Genomic DNA, 18686 nt, shown 5'->3' on the forward strand with positions numbered 1-18686 from the left:
TTTTTTGCCATATAGGGGCTTGAACTCAGGACCTTGCACTTAGCAGGCAAGTGCTTATCCTACTGAGCTATCTCCACAGGCCTGGACTCCAGTTTACAGCCCTCCCACCGTGCGCTGTCAAGGGCTGGTGGTAGACGCATATGCCACTGAGCCAGGCTTCTCCACTGCAGTTTCACTGTGATTGCCTAATTGCTAGATAGTCACTTTGGAACTAATGCTTTGTGCACACTAGATTTGAAAGTGTGTTCCCTTCTATGTGGGAAACTCATGCATTATTGCTTTGAAAATGTGCTCTGTTTTGTTTCCTTTGGAAATTCAGTTGAATTATAAGGTGCTTGGGTCTTCTATCAGTCATATATCTTTTATTTCACCTTGTTCTACTCTTGGAATACTTGACTTTACAGATGTTTCTTCATTTAGAATGGGGTTACAACCTGATTAACCCATTATACTCAGTTTTTTTTTTTTGGTGGAACCGGGGATTGAACTCAGGCCCTTGCGCTTGCCAGGGAAGCGCTTATTCCACTGAGCCATCTCCCCGGCCCTGATTAACCCATTATAGATTGAAAAAATATCAAAGGTTGAAAATGCGTTGAACGCCGTGAGGTGACGTGCTGCACTGAGCGCAATACACTTCAGAGTAGTAGCCTCCACTCATGTCTGTTGGTTTCCTGGACTACCGCCTTGTGTGAGGAATGTGGCGCCACGCTCCATGCAGCTAGCCCAGGAAAAGGTTGAAATTAGAAAGTTGAAGTACTACTATACTATTTCTGCTGAATTTGTGTTTTTCACTACTGCAGAATAAGTCAGGGGCCATCTGTGTGGTCAGGCTCCCCATGTGACTTTTTAATGTGATAAGTAATTTTTCAAATTCCCACACACTTTCTTAACCTTTTTCATAGCATTGTTTCTTTCCATAGTATCTTACTTTATGAGTACAATATCACTTTGAATTTGTCTAAAGATTCTAATCAGATAAGTTTTAAGAACTCTTTCATTTTAATTAATGGTTTCCTTCAGTTAGTTTTAGCTGTCTTTTTCTTGCCCTTTCATTTGTGGGATTGCTCCTGCAAGGTCTGCAGTTGGTGGTTTACAGCTTAAGAGGAGGCAGGACAGAAGCTGCCCTCCACTGTGGCGTGTGCAGCGCCCAGCGGGCGGGCTGAGCTCAGTGCAGCGGTTGGCCTTGCCGTGTGGGGCCGCTGGGGAGAGCAGGTTGCTGCGCCTGTCTTCTCACCAGTCCTCTGCATTTTCCCAGATGATTTGCTCCTTTTTGGAGCATTCTTTGTTCTTGGATTGTGTTTATTTTATTTTATAAAGGAAGTCCTCTATATTTGATTTTTTAATTTGGTCTTTCAGGTATCTGACTGTGTCATATTCCAATATCTGCTGCACATTATTGTCTTGCCTCATTGTACTGATGTCTTTCGTGTAATCAGATTTAAGGCTTTAAATATCTTCAGTCTGGACCTCAGCCTGATTTTATAATTCCTATCTAACTGCTTGCTTAATATTTATTCTTGGGTATTTAGTAGGTCATTGCAGACCTTTCCAGTTGCTCAGGCCCGACTCCTCCCTTCTCTTTTGCTTAGGGCTGTTTTTTCCTTTATCTCCTGTCTTCCCTCTGCCACCTGTCCACCTCTACCTTTAGGATATGTGGGATTCACCACTGCTCTTCCCCCTGCTGCTGTCGTAGTCTGTCAGCATGACGCGCCTTGGTTGTTGGCAGAGCGTCCTTAGGGGTATGTGCTCTCATACTGGCCTTTCCTCAGTCTGTCCCACACAGCAGCAGGCTGATGCTTCTAAACTGTCAGATCACATTGCTCCCTGCCCAGAGCCTTCAGGTACTTCCTGTCACATGCTGAAGTATGTCCAGATCTTTTACTGTCATTACCTCCTGCCCTCTCTGTCTCTGGCTGCTGTCTTTTAGGACACTGGAAGGTGAGCAAGCCTGAGATGCTTGTCTTTTGCCCCTAGAGAGGCTTTTTTTCAGATGTCCACGTAGCTCACTCAATGACATTTGTGGGCCTCCCTGGCCTCCCAATCTTCGTGTTCCCTGTCATCCTGCTACTTTTTCTCCACAGTGCTTCTATCAGCAAATATATGCAAACACTATATTTTCTTAGGCCCACTGCCCCCAATACGGGGAATTGAACCTGGGGCCTTTGCACTTAGTGCATACGCAGCCTTTCCTAAATGTTTGTTTGGGTACTGGGAATTGAACCCAGGAGCTTCATAGTAAGCTACATTGCCAGCCCTTTCAAAACTTTTATTTTTGAGACAAACTCACTAAGTTGCCCAGGGTATGATTGAACTTGGGGTCCTTCTCTTTCAGTCACCCAGAGGACAGGGATTACAGGTGTATGTCTCCACACCTGGCAATTTCAGAATTGGCTCTCCAGCAGGAGAGCCTGCTGATATAAATGTTTGTGGACTTTTTGATGGGGTTGATACAGATGTGCCTAGACTTTTTGATAAGGGTTGTATCCCAGTAAACTTACCAAACATTCAAACATTGGAGCCTAAGATGCAGAGTAGTAGAGTAGCTTACCTTAAACATGCTTAGGGCTCTTACATTGGCTACCTGACACAAAATTTATTTTACAACAAAACTTTTAAATCTCGTGGACTGTGTTGAATATAGCACACTGGGCTACAGTATTGGTTCCTTCATAAGCATGTAGCTACTTGGGCCCTGCGGCCTGTTGTATTTTCCTGGCGTCACAGGAGAGTATCTTAGCATCTTTCACAACCCCAGGAACAGTTGAAGTATGTTTCTTATGTGTTTATAAGTTGAAAGTGAAACTGTCCTAAGTTTGGTTACCAGCTATGCTCAATACAGAAACACTGTGACAGATGCTTAGTAGAGAGGAGCTTTTCTATTCAGACCAAATTAGGGAACTCGGCCCCTTTCTAGGAGGAGAGCACTGCACTTAGGAATTTCATATAATATGTATTAATCAGTTTAGTCTTCAAGGCAAAATAGAATTATATGAATGTTTGTACACTTACATATATACATGCATACATGTACATGTAAAATAGGAATTATACCAGGAGGAGTCTTCTGATGTTTTGCTCCACTTAATTCATCATGGACACAGAGATCCAGCAGTGTAATGGTGGAATTAGTGATGAAGTTTTAATACATCTTCCATTTACTGGCTGATTTCAACCCCTTTGTGCCCAGCTTCTTAACCTGTGATTTGAGGTAACTGTTAATAGTCACCTCAATGCTGTTGTAAGTGTGCTGAGACAATTTAATGGAGAGAGAACAGTTTTTATCAGTGTTGAGACTGCTGGATATCCACACAAAAGAATGAAATTTGGTCCTTTACCAGTTATACAGAAATTAACTCTATTGATCAAACACTTGCATTTAAGAGGTGAAAATATGGGGCTGGTGAGATGGCTCAGTGATCTAAAGCACCTACTTAGAGCAAGCTTAGCAAAGCACAGGGACCGGACCGCGGTTCAATCCCCCAGCACCACATGCCAGCCAGCCCTGCCCCCTGGTGGGCTGAGCTGGCCACACACACACACACACACACACACACACACACACACAAAAAAAAAAAAAAAAAAAAAAAAAAAAAAAAAAAGGAGGTGAAAGTAAAACAAAACAAAAACAACAAAAAACCAAAAACCATGAAACGAATGGTTAACCATGAAACTATATAAGGGTAGTTTAATTATGAATGCTACAGTGCATGTTGGTCATATGAGGTTGTTGGATCATGTGGAGTCAAGCATTGGCTTATAGTAATTAAATAATAGGAAGTTTAAGGTCCCTATTTGGTTCTGAATATAGATTAATGTGACTAGTAAAGGGAGAGATCCGATTAAGGTATAAAATAGAAAGTATAGGCCAGCGTTTATTCGTTCTGTTTGATTTCCTCAGCGTGTAATGATAATTAATGTAGGAATTAAGGTTGTTTCGAATAAGATGTAGAATATAATTATTTCTGTTGCTGAGAATGTTAGGATAAGGAATGTTTGAGAGAGAGAAAAAAAAAAAAAAAAAAACCCAAACAGCATAAATTGGATTCAGTTCCTTAGCTATGACACCAAAGGCACAGGTAGTTGATAGAAAAAGTAGATAAATTAGATTTCAACAAAACTTAAAATTTGTGTTTCAAAAAATACTACCAGAAATGGAAAGAGCCCACAGAATGGGAAAAAGTAAAACTCATGTCTAGCAATAGTGTAATGCCAAAACAAGGCAGAGTTCTTATTTTCCCACACTTAGATTCATATTAGCATGGTATATTTCTATTATTACTACATATGGTCTTTGAAGCAATTAGTTTGTGATCATGGGGTCAGTCATCCCTGCCCCTGTAAAGCTAATGCAGTAGGTATGTACAGTGAGTCCTCAGTTGTCAGATACTCTGAGCTCAAATTTTCCACTGCTCTACACAGTGAAGTTTGAAAAAAAAAAAAATGCACCTAGTACTTGTAACTTTGCTCAGTAGTCAGACTGAAAATCTGACATGAAAAAACCTGTATGGCTCAAGAATGAGTCAGGTGTCCCATCTCACTGTGGACCCAGAAGGGTGACACTTCAGTCTAAGTGTTGCTGTTGGTCAGCCAACACAGAGGACTTGTATTAGTGCATCAAAACATTTGTCACTGGGGCTGGGGAGATGGCTCAGTGGAATAAGCGCTTCTCTGACAAACACAAGAGCCTGAGTTCAATCCCCGGTTCTGCAAAAAAAACCCCAAAAAACAAAAAACAAAATAAAACAAAAAAAAAACATTTGTCATTGTGCTTTTTGGGGGTGGTTACTGGTGTAAAATATAATCATGGCTTCAAAGAAAGTGCTACTGGTAGTAAAGCTAAGAGGAAAATATGATGAAGAACCAAATCATTGTGAAATTTGTCATAGTCCTGGAAAAAGTGTAATTCTGGGGCCTCAGAACTAGTGATTCAGTTTTCCTTTCTTTCTTTTTTTCTTTCTTTCTTTTTTTTTTTTTTCAGAACTGGGGATTGAACTCAGGCCCTTGCGCTTGCCAGGGAAGGGCTTATTCTACTGAGCTATCTCCCTGGCCCCTCCGTTATTTCTTATGGGAAAAATAAGTTCAGTTTTCTTTCTAGTGCACACACATGAATTTGGAATGAATTGAGTTTGACAACTGAGGTATCACTGTGCTGTTTAAGGGTAAATGAAATTTAAGATAACTGTAAAACAAAAATATTCTGAAGCTTGAAAGTTACAATTTAATGAGCAAAAGAAGAAGCACATAAAGTGCTTAACAGTATATTGCATAGTTTGTGGTATATCTCTTTAGTATTCTTGCCATCATGTGAGGTAAATAATATAAGAATTCTTTGGGTGTCACATGTTTCTTTCCAGCCAATCAGAGGCAAGAATTGTTTTGTATGTAATAATGAGGTTACTAGGTGAGGAGCTATAAGTAGGACCTAGAAGGTACAGTGGCTACATAATAGGACTTCTCACTTGTAGCAAAAAGAAAAATTGATCTGCTGTGTTTAGCATTTTCAGACTTTCTGATTCTAGAATGTACAACCTTATTTTTCCAGTTACAGGTTTTAAAATGTTAGTCACTCTTAATACTTCTTAAGGTAACAGCAGTGATCACTGTTTTTACTTTTGATGAGACAATTTAATGGGCTGTGAAGGAAAAATTCCCAGATACTAAGAACAGATTTTATGAAAATGTCTTCAAGATTTCAGTCACCATCTCTACCAGTTTTTGTCTCACCGGAACCAATTGGTGTAGGTTCTGTTACAAATTCCTCTTGTTCACTAAATGAGCTAGATAATATTTCCCACCTTTTGAGAAAAATATCAACTGACGTCAATGAAATTAAAGGAATGAAAGCTGCAATTTTGACAGTCGAAGCAAATCTTTTTGACCTAAACGTTAGAGTGTCGCAAAATGAAGCAAAAATTTCCTCTTTGGAGGTTAAAATGAATGAATATTCAGCATCCACATTTGAATGCAACAAGCAGTTGGAAGATTTTCAAGCTGAAATAGATTTTGAATCACAGTCAAAAGGTACAGATGTAAAAATAATCGACTTCCTTAGAAATACTGAGAAAGGTAAACCCTTTTTGATGTTTTCTAGATACTCATCCTTTGATCTGTTTTGTTCCGTGTGCCTTAACTGTAGCTCTGATACAGAGGCAGCAAGGCAGAGAGAAGTGAAATTTTCGAGGATTTAGAATGTGTGTTATTCAAATTAAAGGCCTAGAATTTTCAGAATTCCATCTCTAAAGTGATGTTTTGAGATGATCGATGAACGTGAAGGTGAAACCCTTGAAGTGTGACCTAACAGTCTTTTAAATATCTGTGTGAAGTTATTGTAAAGTGTGTGCTTTTTTCTTTAAATATGTTAAAGAGACCTGTTGCAGTATTTGAAACAGGTACTTGCATTTAAGCGTTCTTTCCATACTCTGTAACATGTCGGTTTTTCAGGCTGTCCCAAAGAATAGAGCATGACCAAATGACACTTGGAATTTAGGTTTGTCCCTCAGAAGTGTGTTCTTGTCATGGTAATTTTGGAAGAAATTTACCCTTTTTTGGACACACTACCACAGTGTAATATTTAATGTATGCTTTAGTAGAAAATAATAAAATGTCAAACTAATACAATTTTACAGTTTAAAAATACCTTGCAATGAAAGGTACTTGGTGAGATCACCCACTTACATGTTTGTGGATGAGTAAATCCTGCCTTTGTGAAGCTGCACATAACAGATGCACACTAAAAATCAGCATGTGAGCATCTTTCTAGGATTGAAGTGCTTGAAACCTTATCATTTCTGTCCCTTTTTTACACCATACTATAATGCTTGTCTTGTACATTAGCAGGCGGTGCCTGACACCTGCTGGGTGCCGTGGGGTACAGAGAAGTGTGAGGTGGTTCCTGTTCTTCAAGCAGCGAGCAAAGATGGTTTGTTACTGTTGCATGCAGTTTGGTTATTGAGAGTTAACATCATGGACCTTTTGAGAACTGAGTCTGTCAGCTTTACAAGGAAATGATAAGTGCTCTAGTTTGCCTTTGTGTGTGGCTCTAGTGGAGATTAAGCCCTGGGTTTTCACACTGAGGTACATCCTCCACCCTTTATGTGATTATTTTGAGACAGGATCTTGGTAAGTTGCTAAACTGCCCATTTTGGGCTTGAACTTGTGATTCTCCTGCCTCAGCCTCTGTGAGTGTTAGGATTATAGGAATGCACTACCACGTGCAGTTTCTGAGCACTTTTTTTCTTACAGCAGATGCAAGTGATTACCCTCATGTATCACTTAACAATGGGGATGGTCCAAGAAACGTGTTTTAGGCCATTTCATCAGTGCAGATACAGAATGTGCCTTCACAAACAAAGATAGCTGCAGCCTCACCAGGTGATAAGATGGGGTGACCAGGGTCCTGGTACAGGCCAGCCCTTCCATCACTACACAGCACAGGAACTTTTCCTGGTTTGTTGATGTAGGGTCTTGAGTTGTGAAGCTTTGAGTGCCATATTCAAGTGTTACACTTGTTATTCTTGTTTTTGCCCCCTTCTGAGCTCATTGATATCTTTGGAAATTTCATAATGATGTAACTCTTGAGGGTTTTGTTTTGCTTTGGTGAGAGATGGGGTTGGTATAGAGAAGGGAGTTGCAGCAAGAAGCCTGGGTGACGGAGAGAGACCCTGCTTGTGTTTGTCTTGCAGCTGGCTGTGGCCTGTCGCAGTGCCTGCTGGTACTCAAGGACCTGTTGCTCCATCCTTCCCTTTACTTCTCTTGTAGGCTGTGCTTCTAGTCCAAGAAATGTGGCCCCCACCACGCGGAGCCAAGGCTGTGTCCTCATGGCCTTTTTTGGTTTAACCCTGAGGACAGCTTTTTGTCTGTGCCTATGGTTTGCCAGGTTTTTTTTTTTTTTTTGCGGAACTGGGGATTTGAACTCAGACCCCTGCGCTTGCTAGGCAAGTGCTTATTCTACTGAGCCATTTCCCTGGCCCCTGCCAGTTTGTATTTTTGAAGCTATAGTTTTAAATATTTTTCTGTTAACCCAACAAGATTAATTTCTGGGTAACAAAAGCTGGTATTTGTGTTTTAAGTTTAGTGAGGTTTTAAAATTTGTATTCTAGGAACTCAACAGAGGCAGTTGTTATCCCGACTGCAGATTGACCCAGTCATGGCAGAGACACTACAGAGTCAAGGTTGGTGACACTTGAATTTTCATTATAAACTAGCAGTTCTGTTGCCATTGTCATTGCTTACACCTTGTTCAGTGCATTTTTTGTCATTTAGCTCCTGCTTAAGATGCCCTGTACAGATCTGTGAAAATATTTTAGGGCCAAGAGAGAAACTGCATGTTCTTCATAGTGTATGGTGTTTTTATTTTTTGCATATTCAGAAACTTTGCTTTTTAGTGCCATCCCTCTTGGACTGCTGGCTGCCCATTCTTGCTGTCATGGACCACCTGAGTCCCTCACCTGACTTGACCCCCCCCCCCCGCCTTTGCCATTGTCTTGAGCTGCTTTTGTATCTTCTGCTTCCCCTATTCATCTTCATCTTTGCTTTTACTTTACCTCTGTAGTCTTAGGCCACCCTGCCTGGAGCCACTGTCATGCCCCTGTGCCCCCCCCCCCCCCCCATCACAGACTGCTTCAGGACTGGGGCAAGTGTCTGCTTTCCTTAGTGCACAGGCCCTGCCTCGCTGCCTAATAAAAAGCTTCCTCTCTTTTTTCTTCTGTGTCCCCCAAGTTTGCCCTTTGCTGGAATCTCTGTTCCTGTGATGGCTGCCTCGGTTAGCCCTTCCTGAACTTTCTCTCTGCCAGGACTCCAGTAAGAGACCTTATCCTCTGACCCATCCAGGCTTGCTGCCTGAGGCAGGTGTGAAGCTTTCTTCAGCGTTAACCCCCCAGATGCCAGGTCCTGCCCATCTGATGAACGTGGTCACATTGCTGGTCTGCTTGCCCCTGGCGTCTTTCTTCCACCTATAGAGTGTTTAATTTTTATCCTTGATTTTGCGCTCTCATCTTCCAACCTTCCATCCTATTTTCAGTGAGTATCTTCCAAAGAGGTTCCCAGGCATGTGTGTCGTGCTCACTTCGTCAGTTCTGTGCATTCGTCCCTAACCTTTCTCTTTAGTTTTCTTTTTGCACTTGGTGCACATACAGTTGGAGGCATCACGAGCTCCGGGAGGCTTATGTGTGACATCAGTGCTGCCCCTCCCTCCATCGTGTGCTTTGTTTGCGCGAGCCCTTCTGCTTTTGCGACTCCTGCAGGGCATCACACTGTCCCACCCTCACTGTGCCCCCTTAGTGGCAGCCTTTATTTGGAGACCTGATCTTGTCAGGTCAATGAATTGCCCACATGGGGTGGAGCTTCAGATCCCTTGCCCTCAGATTCCCACAGTGCTGGGATCCTAGCCTGCACTGCAGTCAGCTGCAAAATCAGACATTTTTAAGTGTTTAATGAAACGTCCACAAAGCCCAACCTGATGTCACCTTAATGGTATATTCATAAATATTTAATTATCTCTAAAAATAATTTGTTGTTTTACTTTTCTCCCCCCACCCCAGCATTGGGCATTGAACCCAGGAACTTTCACACAGCTACATCTGCAGCCCTTTTTAAAAGTCTTTTTATTTTACAGCAGAGTCTCCTAGAGTTGCCAAATTACTAGGTTGACTGTCAAATTCTCTCTCAGGCTTCCAGAGTGCTGGGTTATGGGTGAGTGCTGCCAGCCCTCACTGAATTTCTTGTTTTGAGACATGGTCCTGCCATGCAGCTGAGCTGCCCAGGCTGGACTCCCTCTGCCTTGGGGGTCTCCCCTAGTGGTTCTCCTGCCTGGCCTTCCAGAGGGCTGGGGGTGCAGGCCTGTTTCACTGCACACAGCTACACTCCTTTTTCCTTTCAGCTTTAAACAGACTGATTTTGTTTCCTATGTATGTGTTTTTTCTTGTTCTGACATTCTGTCCCTTCTCCTGGTCTTGTTTCAAGATGAAGGCTGTGCATGTTGGGTTCTTGGTGGTCTGGGATGTGAGAGTGGACAGGTGTTCTGGGTTCATGAGTTGGGCTCGGGACCTTTAGTCCTCATGTGGGAACGTGGGTATCGTGGAGTGATCTGCTGGGTTAGTTCGGGGCACACTGCTGTTGGTGCCTGTAGGCCTTTCAGGCCAGTCCACGTCTCCCAAGTCTTTGGAGTGGAAGCCTGGGTACTGGCCTCTAGAGAACTGACAGGGGAAGCCACCATGGTGCTGACTGCCATCCTCCCCATTTCCATGCTGGCTTCTTACAGCATGGCCAGTGTCCCTGGTGCACAGACCCGCAGTGTTGACCTTGTCCTGAGCCCGAGGGAGGAGCTGTAATATGTGTGAAAGGTTATCTGGAGCCGCCGTCTCACAGGCAGAGGCTGGGGACAGCGCGCAGAGGAATCCAGGAGAACTGCGCCTGCTGCCTTGCTAGCTTGCTCACTCGCTCGCCTGCCCGCCGTTGCCAAGGACCCTGTGCTGCCAGCTTTCAAGCCTTTGGGGCTTTTGTGGCCTAAAGTGGATTGCTTCATTATTGACTTAGAATTCAGTTTTTGCTGATCTGAATTCCTATTGATCTGTTTTTTATTTTGAAATTGTGGTTCCTTTCTTTTACAGCTTTTTTGTTGAGACACGGTCATTGTATGTAGTTCCGGCTGGCCCAGAACTCAAAGCAGGCCTCCTGCCTGAGTCTCCCAAGTGCTTCCAGGTTATAGGCAGATAACCTGCCTGCCCCCCCGCCTGGCTTCAGTGCACTCTTGCCTAAGGTGCATGTGACACGTGTTCCCAGGTTTTCTTCAGTCTTCGATAGTTTGAGTTTCAGGATTTCACAGTTTTTTTTTATTTTACAATAATGGGGAGTGAACCCAGGGAGCACTGAGCTATACCTAGCTCTTTTTAAAATTTTATTTTGAAACAGGATCTTGGCTAAGCTGCCTACCCTCACGCTGAGCTTGAGGTGATCCTCCTGCCTCAGCCTTCTCAGTAGCTGGAATTACAGATTTGTATCAGCACAATAGCTCTTCTTGTTCATTTTCATTCTTTTTTGTCATCTCCTCTGCCCCTGAAAAAGTTAGCTTTGCCCCGGCTCCTGTCCCCAGCGTTAGTTCTGCTCTCCTGTATTCTCCCAGGGTGTGGGCTAGTGAAACTGCTGTAGCTCAGAAGCAGGTAGTGGCTACCGGACCTGCCCTAGTTCTGCAGTTGCTGATGGAGACCCAGTGAGCTGCTGAGAAGCTTGAAGTGTAAGTTGGTCATTAGTGATTGGGAGGAAGATGCCTCCTTTAGGCTTCCTGGGCAGGCAGTGAGGGGCAGCGACATCTGCAAAGTGAAGTACTCACCTCACCTCTGCCGCGGTCAGTCTTTCCCCTGTTGAGAGTCAGATCGGAGTTGTCAGTTCCTCATAACATGTAAAATCCACAAAAAGACTTCAAACTAAATAAAATCTAAACATTGAAATTTATCTTTGCCACCTTTAAAATCTGCTCTTCCTTTCTTGTGCCGTCTCAATTTCTCCTCCTGTCGGTATGTCCCTCCCAATGTCTGTCTGTCTTAACCACCTGTCCTGCCCCTCTTGATGTGGACCTGTTTTCCTCCTTTGATATGCAGATGGATCCCCTGGGTGTGCCAAGCTACATCCCCAGCCATTTCTGTTTCACTTTTTGTAGTTGCCATTTAGAGGCAGGGTCTTGCTCAGTTGCCCAGGCTGGCCTCAGACTTGTGATCCTTCAGCTTCAGCTTTGCAGAGTGCTGGAGTGACAGGCGCGTGCCACAAGTCCTTAGCATCATTTCCTGAAAACCAATTTGATTGTATCACTTCCCTGCTTAGGAACCTTTTGATTTCTTCCTTACAGACCAGAATGGAGAGTGCTGAGATGAGATCTTCCATAGTGCTCTCAGCCCTCCTGGCCACTCGCTCTCAGCTTGCCATACTGCACTTCTTGCGGGCTTTGCTCCCTACTGGTGTCTTTCTCTGCCTGAGGTGCTCCGCTTGCCTTCCGCTCCCCGCTCCTGGTTCACCCCTGCTCCCTCTTTGATCCCTGCTGCACCTGGGCGCACAGCCCCCAGCTGAAGCAGCCGCGTCTGTGTTGTCTCCCAGCGTTTGCTCCTATGGGTCATGCTGTTCTGCAGCTATTTAGCTGCTTTTTCTTGTGTAACTAGTCATACTATTACTTTTAGTTTTTCAGTCAGTGTTAGTTCCCAGAGCGAATGGCCTGCAAGTTTTGTCTTAATTACCTCTCACCTTTGAAACAAGTACCTTGGCTCTAGTCAGTTGGTGGCGTGCTGACAGGCTGGCCACGCGTAGACTGTGTGAGCTGGTGGGGTCAGGCCCACTCATCTAGAAATGCTCTTTCAAAGTAGTCCTTTCTCTACAGCCAAACAGAAATTGTTTCATATGAGTTCTTCCTTTCAATATATGTTCTCTCCTATACATGATACTGTGAAAACTGAACAATAAGTTTTAGAAAAATAGTTCAATAATCTGTGGATTGGGATTGTAGAAAACAACAAGCTGCTCAAATTCTCTTTTGTGTGTATCTTAATGTCCCCCCTGCAGCCTCCCAGGAGACCCTTTCCCTCCCTCAGGCAGGGCGTGTTCATTTGAGTCACTTGCAATGCACCCTATAAGGAAAGGATCACCTGACTTCTTTCCAGAGATGTTGGGGATAGCATCACAGCCCTATTCCCAAATGGAATCAGTTATGATTTTTAAAAAATAATTATGAGTATATAAAAGACTGACATTTGTGTCACATGTGTGATGTTGGGAATAAAAGATTTATTCAAAAGCAAACATTTATGGCCAATCTTTTTGGCTCAGATTACTATGACATGGAATCCATGGTCCATGCAGACACAAGATCATTTATTCTGAAGAAGCCAAAGCTGTCTGAGGAAGTAGTAGTGGCACCAAACCAAGAGTCGGGGATGAAGACTGCAGATACCCTGCGGGTACTTTCAGGACACCTTATGCAGACACGGTAGATGGTTTCTTTTTCTTGTGTAGCTAATTTGTGTGCTTAGATAGTGCAGGCTGGCTCTTAGCTCTCAGCTTCCCTCTTCCTTGCCTCATCACCCAGTAGAAGTATTTTCATTGAGTAGCTAGGCGTGAATAGCTGGTGAAATTGTTCTCAAAAATTCTAGTTTATTCTGCTTGTTCAGAAATATATTAATCTACAAATAAAAACTGAGTATATAATTTAGCTCCATTAATAAGATTTTATTTTATTTTTTGTACAGAGTCTCACTACGCAGTTTGGACTCGTAGTGATCTTCCTGCTTTCAGCCTCCCCAGCAGCTGGGATTACAGGTGTGCGCCGCCATACCCGGACTCCGTTGCTGGCACAGCACACCCTGGGGGCAGGGCCAGCATGGCACGTGGTGCTGGGGATGGAACCCAGTCCCTGCTCTTACCTAAGCAGGCACTTAGCCCCCTGAGCTATCTTGCTGGCCCTAAGATTGTTTTTTAAATGCATTTCCATAAATGAATTTTTGTTTTTTTTGGAACAGGGTTTCACTATGAAGTTTAGGCTGGCTTTGAGCTCATTTTGTAGCCCAGGCTGGCCTTGAATTCATAGGAATTCTCCTGCCTTGGCCTTATAGAATAGAATTTTAAAAGCCAGGTGGCCACATCAGTCTTCCATTGAAAACTAGATTGGGTTTGGGTCATTTTTCCTTAATGAACTTTGTGTTCCTTAAAGGAACACACATTAAGATAAGAAAATCAGTGTGAACGTAAAACTTCTATCCATTGTGTTCTGAGCATCTGTGCTAGGGTTAGCCCCACGAGGCTTCCATGTTGGCCCCACGAGGGTCACATGAGTGGTGGAGTCAGGGATGAGGGCAGATTGTCCCTAGTACAGGCTGGAGGGTCACTGGTGCTGACGCCATGGGGGCTGAACCCACAGCGCTGGACCTGGAAGCCCTTCCCAATCTTTCTGTTCTGTTTTTGCTTTTGTTTTTTTGTCTGACTGAACCAAACGCAAGTGAGGAGTGCCAGTTCTGCTTGAGCGCGCTGTAGGGGTCTGGCGTTCGTGTGTGCTTCCCTAATTCTATGGTATTTTTTATCTGTCTGGCAGAGATCTTGTACAACCAGATAAACCTGCAAGTCCCAAGTTTATAGTGACGCTGGACGGTGTCCCCAGCCCCCCAGGATACATGTCAGATCAAGAGGAGGACATGTGCTTTGAAGGAGTGAAACCCGTAAACCAAACTGCAGCCTCAAACAAGGGACTCAAAGGTCTCCTCCACCCACAGCAGCTGCAGTTGGTGAACAGGCAGCTTGGTGACCCAGATGGTAGCTTTTCCTACGGTGTGTTGAGAGCTCAGACTGTGTGAAGGGAATCTTTGACTTCTCTGTCTTGAACGAGTATTGATTGGTGGTCTTGCATATATTTGTATTCAGTAGTGGCCCTTTTTGTTCTTTGAATCAAACCCACCAAATTTCAGACTATTTCTCCACATGCGTGTTTCATAGGTAGGCTGTTACTCCAGAGCTAAAATTCTGGAGTTCAGCCATGGCCTCAGAAAGACTCTTAATTATGCTCTTTGAGAAATGAACCATCATTCTTGATATCTTGGTTACTTCTGCCCACCCCCCGTCATTCTCCCTTTGTATCAGCAATAATCTGATAATTAACTTTAGAGAAAAATAAATGTGAATTTTTATGCTCTTTCTACCTCAGTAAAATTTGTCTGAAAGAATTTCTCATCTGATCTGCCAGGATACTTCTTGGAAGTGTAGAAAAGACCTCATGTTGAAGAGAGACACTTAGCACAGCGCAGCCGAGACAGCCCTGTGCTTTCAGTCAGATGTGTGTCCGTCTCCACCTCTTGTCCCAGGGACACCAGTGCCAGCTGCAGCACTGCTAAGCCTTTTCATTTGTGATGATTTGTAGAAGTGCCTCTTAAAGGTGGGATTTTTTGGCAGCATTAAGGTCTGAACCCAGTGGCCAGGCAAGTGCTCTTCCACAGACTTGGGTCTCCAGGCTTTAAAAAAAAAATTAGTTAATTTTTGGTGCTAGGAATTTTGAACCTAGGGCCTTCTTGGCAAACTACATCTCATCTCAGCCTTTCTTTTTCCTTTTGGTAAATTTCAAAATAGGGTCTTGCGAAGTCACTAGTTGCCCAGGTAAGATTTGAATTTTGAATCCTTCTGACACAGCCATCCTGAGTGCTGGATTACAGGTGTACTCCACCATGCATAGATTATTATTTTTTTTTTTTTAGTTAGAGACTTGGTCTTGCTAAATTGACCAGGCATGAACTTGTGATCTTTTTTGCCTGTGCCTCTCTAGTACTGGGGGTTACAGGTGTATTCCACCATAGCCAGCAATCACTAAATCTTAAAAATGAATAGATTCAAAGAAAAATACAATAATTGATTTTGAAATTTTTCCCAACAAATCTTGGCAGAGATATGAAATATTTTGAATACTTTGTTCAGTCACTAAAAAATAATAGATTTTTTGGGGGAGATTTTGAGTGAGAGAAACTATTATCTTTGACTACCTGCCTTGCTGAGAACCTGTGACATAGTGTGATGTTCTGTGGAGAGAGCTGGAAATTGACAGAAGGACAGACTGGAAAGGAGCAGGAAGTGCCGAAGAGTGGCAGGCAGCCTCTGTCTCTTCTGCGCTATGCAGAGAGCTTTGCTTCCAGGCTGGTGGCTTGTGCAGTGACTCAGGATGTGGCCAACAGTGGTGTCTCTGTTAAGCCTCTGCCACTGGCCACCAGCGTATAGCAGCACAGCTTTTACAGTTTTGAATTAAAAGTGAATTTGCCTCTTAAAACTGAAATAGAAGAGATCTGAATCGCTTGTGGAGTGAATGTCAGTTGAGAAAGGCTAGAGACTTGACATCTTTCCACCGAGAGACAAAGTTTCTTCGTGAAGTATTTCAGTATTGTTGTTAAGTGGTTAGCTGCTTCAGTCATTTTCCAGCTAGGCTACTCTTTCGTGTTTCCATCTTGCATTTTCTTGTGTCCTTGAATGTACGCCATAGTCTAACATGTTGTTTAGGAGGAAGGCAAGACACTTTTCTCTGCAGGAATAACAAAAAATCAATGAAAAACTAATATATTTGTTTATAGAACTTAGACTTCTTTTATATCAGAATATAAGCAACTTACTGACTTTAAATGGTCTTAGGGATCTAGCTCAGGTCTAGCATCTGAAGAACGCATTATTATGCTCCCTCTGCGTAAATGAGGAAACTGAAGCGTAGTGATGCTGGACAGCATGGCCCATCGTGCCCAGAGCTGAGCTTACTACTGTGCGGAGGCAGGCTGGGGTTGTGTGCCATCTCCGGCAGCTGCAAAGGCCTGCTTTCCTAAACGCAGCCCTGTAGTACGGTGTACAGTGCCAGCTACTCCTTTCTGAGAAGAGTGCCTTGAGCAGCTGGTCAAGACCTGCAGCTGGGTTTTTACTTCCTCTATTTAGTGTTCCTAATTTAGAGCTATCAGCCTCTAAAATTGCAGTGTCACAAAAAGGTAGTTTTTGGTTTCCTGAAATGGCAGATCTCAGGCCCTACTCCCCGGACTGCTACAAGAGGAGCCTGTCCTGGCTCGGACTGAGTGAAGGGGCGCGGAGCTCTGCGCATGGGTGGGCTTCCACTCCCTGGAGCCAGTGGGGTTTGTTGCCCAATTTAGGCAAAGTGCTTTTCTTTCTTTGTGGACATTTCTGTGAGGTTAGCATCTAGACTGAGTTTACCTCAGAAATCAGGGAAACCTTTGTATTTGTGCACTTTGTATCTTGCTGCAATGAAAGATAGTTCTTATTTCTTAGCCCCTTGTTTTTTCACCTTGCGTGCAATTTTGTATGCTCCCTACCTGACATCCTTCCCTCTTTATTTGTATATTTATTCAGTGCTGAAATGATATTGAAGAATTAGAGTCTGGTGAAAGACACCCTTGGTGCACTCACTTTCCTTTTCAAAATGAAAACTGTGGTCTTCTTCCTGGTAATCTTCTGTAGGTTCACTCACCACAGTTCATAGGTTACATGGGCTTGTTTTTTTTTTGGGGGGGGGGGGGGGACACAACTCTGAATTTAAAAGAAATGTTAATTTTAAGACTGGAAGTCAAGGGAGATTTATTCAAGGGGCTATGTATCAAATTGATGACATTGAATGAAATACTTTTAATCCTTTCCTTCTGTAGTGGAGATGAGTGAGCTGAATGTGGCACAGAAACCAGAAAAGCTTTTGGAGCGCTGCAAGTACTGGCCTGCTTGTAAAAATGGAGATGAGTGTGCGTACCACCATCCCATTTCCCCTTGCAAGTGAGTAACTTCAAACTGATGCTGGTTTTCAGTTTAATTTCTGTATCCTCCAGGTTCATTATTTCTTTATTATGGTTGAGTTTCATAACTAAATGCAGTAACTCTTCTTCTGGCTCTCCCCAGAGCAGCCTCATATGTGTTCGGAGGGGGCTTCTTGGTGCCTTAGACCTGTGAGGTACTGGAATGTTGGGCCTCTTTGAGGATTCTCTACATTTAAGGAGATGGGTACAGTATTTGGTAATTCCCCCAGTTAGTGTGCATTTTGCTTACAGACGTCATGATGTTGAAGGATTGGGAGGAAAGTAATGGGGTATAAAAAATACAGTCGAGGAGATAGCTCGGTGGTCTGAGAGCCTGCTTGGCAAGTGCAAGGACCCAGATTTGATCCCCAGTACTGCATGCCAACCTGGCCCCGAGTCAAGCCAGCCACTAAAACTGGGCGTGGTGACATATGCCTATAATCTTAGAGCTGGGGAGGCTGAGACAGGAGGATCACTACGAGTCCAAGCTGCATAGTGAGACCCTGTACCAAAAAAAAAAAAAAATTGCTTACACCTGGCTAGCTGAGCTTTACCACCAGGAAGGAAGGCGTGTTGACGTTGGAGCGATTCCGTTGGAGCGATACAGCTGTGCCCATGACGAGGCCGTGGGATGAGTCTGAGCGCAGGGCTTCCCATGTAGGCTGTGCATGCTGCGCTGAGTGTGCGTCACAGAACATGGACCCTGGCGTGCAGCAGCACAGTGCGCCCCCACCAACGCCCCTGCTGTCTCCTGATGGTTTGGCTTGAATTGGAGGCCTCTTTTTATAACTTCAGGTTTTGATACAAACAGTTCCATCCACTTACTGTCTGGCCTCATTTGAAAATGAGTATGTTTTTGTATTCCACATTTTTTCAAAACAAATAGTAACAGTTTAAAAAAGATCATCTACGAAAACTAATATTGCATTGAAAATACTATGAATATGCTTTTGTTTTGTAGAGCCTTCCCCAATTGTAAGTTTGCTGAAAAATGTTTGTTTGTTCATCCAAATTGTAAATATGATGTGAAGTGCACTAAACCAGACTGTCCCTTCACTCATACCAACAGAAGAATTCCAGTACTGCCTCCAAAGCCAGGTTAGTGATTTTTGTGTGCTGCCACATGTGGGTTTAAAAAAACCCAAATGATATATTCTGACTATAAATGGGATCAAACAAACAAAAAAACAGTTTTAGAAATAATTTCGAGTGCACCAGTTAATGTTATCAGTGTTTGTTCACTCATTCGTTGGCTTCTTGAAGCAGGGCTGTGCTGTGCTGCACAGTGCAGGCTGGTAGTCCAGGGTGGCCTGGGACGCATGGTGATCCTCCCGCCTCAGCTTCCCAATGCTGGTATTACAGGTGTGAGTCTCTATGCTGGCTTTTCTTACCCGTCTTTAA

General features: G+C 43.5%; 1 protein-coding gene across 6 annotated transcripts in view; it reads left to right on the forward strand.

Moving 5' to 3' along the window:
• Positions 1-18686, forward strand: part of Zc3h14 (zinc finger CCCH-type containing 14) — a 49451-nt gene that overhangs the window by 28419 nt on the left and 2346 nt on the right. For 3 of the 6 annotated variants that reach the window (XM_023719670.1, XM_004635114.3, XM_004635115.1), the window contains 5 exons: positions 8100-8171; positions 12808-12967; positions 14066-14298; positions 17145-17265; positions 18247-18383. In XM_023719670.1, coding sequence (XP_023575438.1) covers positions 8100-8171; positions 12808-12967; positions 14066-14298; positions 17145-17265; positions 18247-18383 — 723 coding nt within the window. Of the gene's footprint in view, positions 1-5409; positions 6067-8099; positions 8172-12807; positions 12968-14065; positions 14299-17144; positions 17266-18246; positions 18384-18686 lie in introns of those variants that run through there. The other 3 variants (XM_023719671.1, XM_004635117.2, XM_004635120.3) reach the window with 2 other exon arrangements.

The sequence above is a fragment of the Octodon degus genome, unplaced genomic scaffold (genome assembly GCF_000260255.1).
Source record: "Octodon degus isolate 3935 unplaced genomic scaffold, OctDeg1.0 scaffold00070, whole genome shotgun sequence".
NCBI lineage: Eukaryota > Metazoa > Chordata > Mammalia > Rodentia > Octodontidae > Octodon > Octodon degus.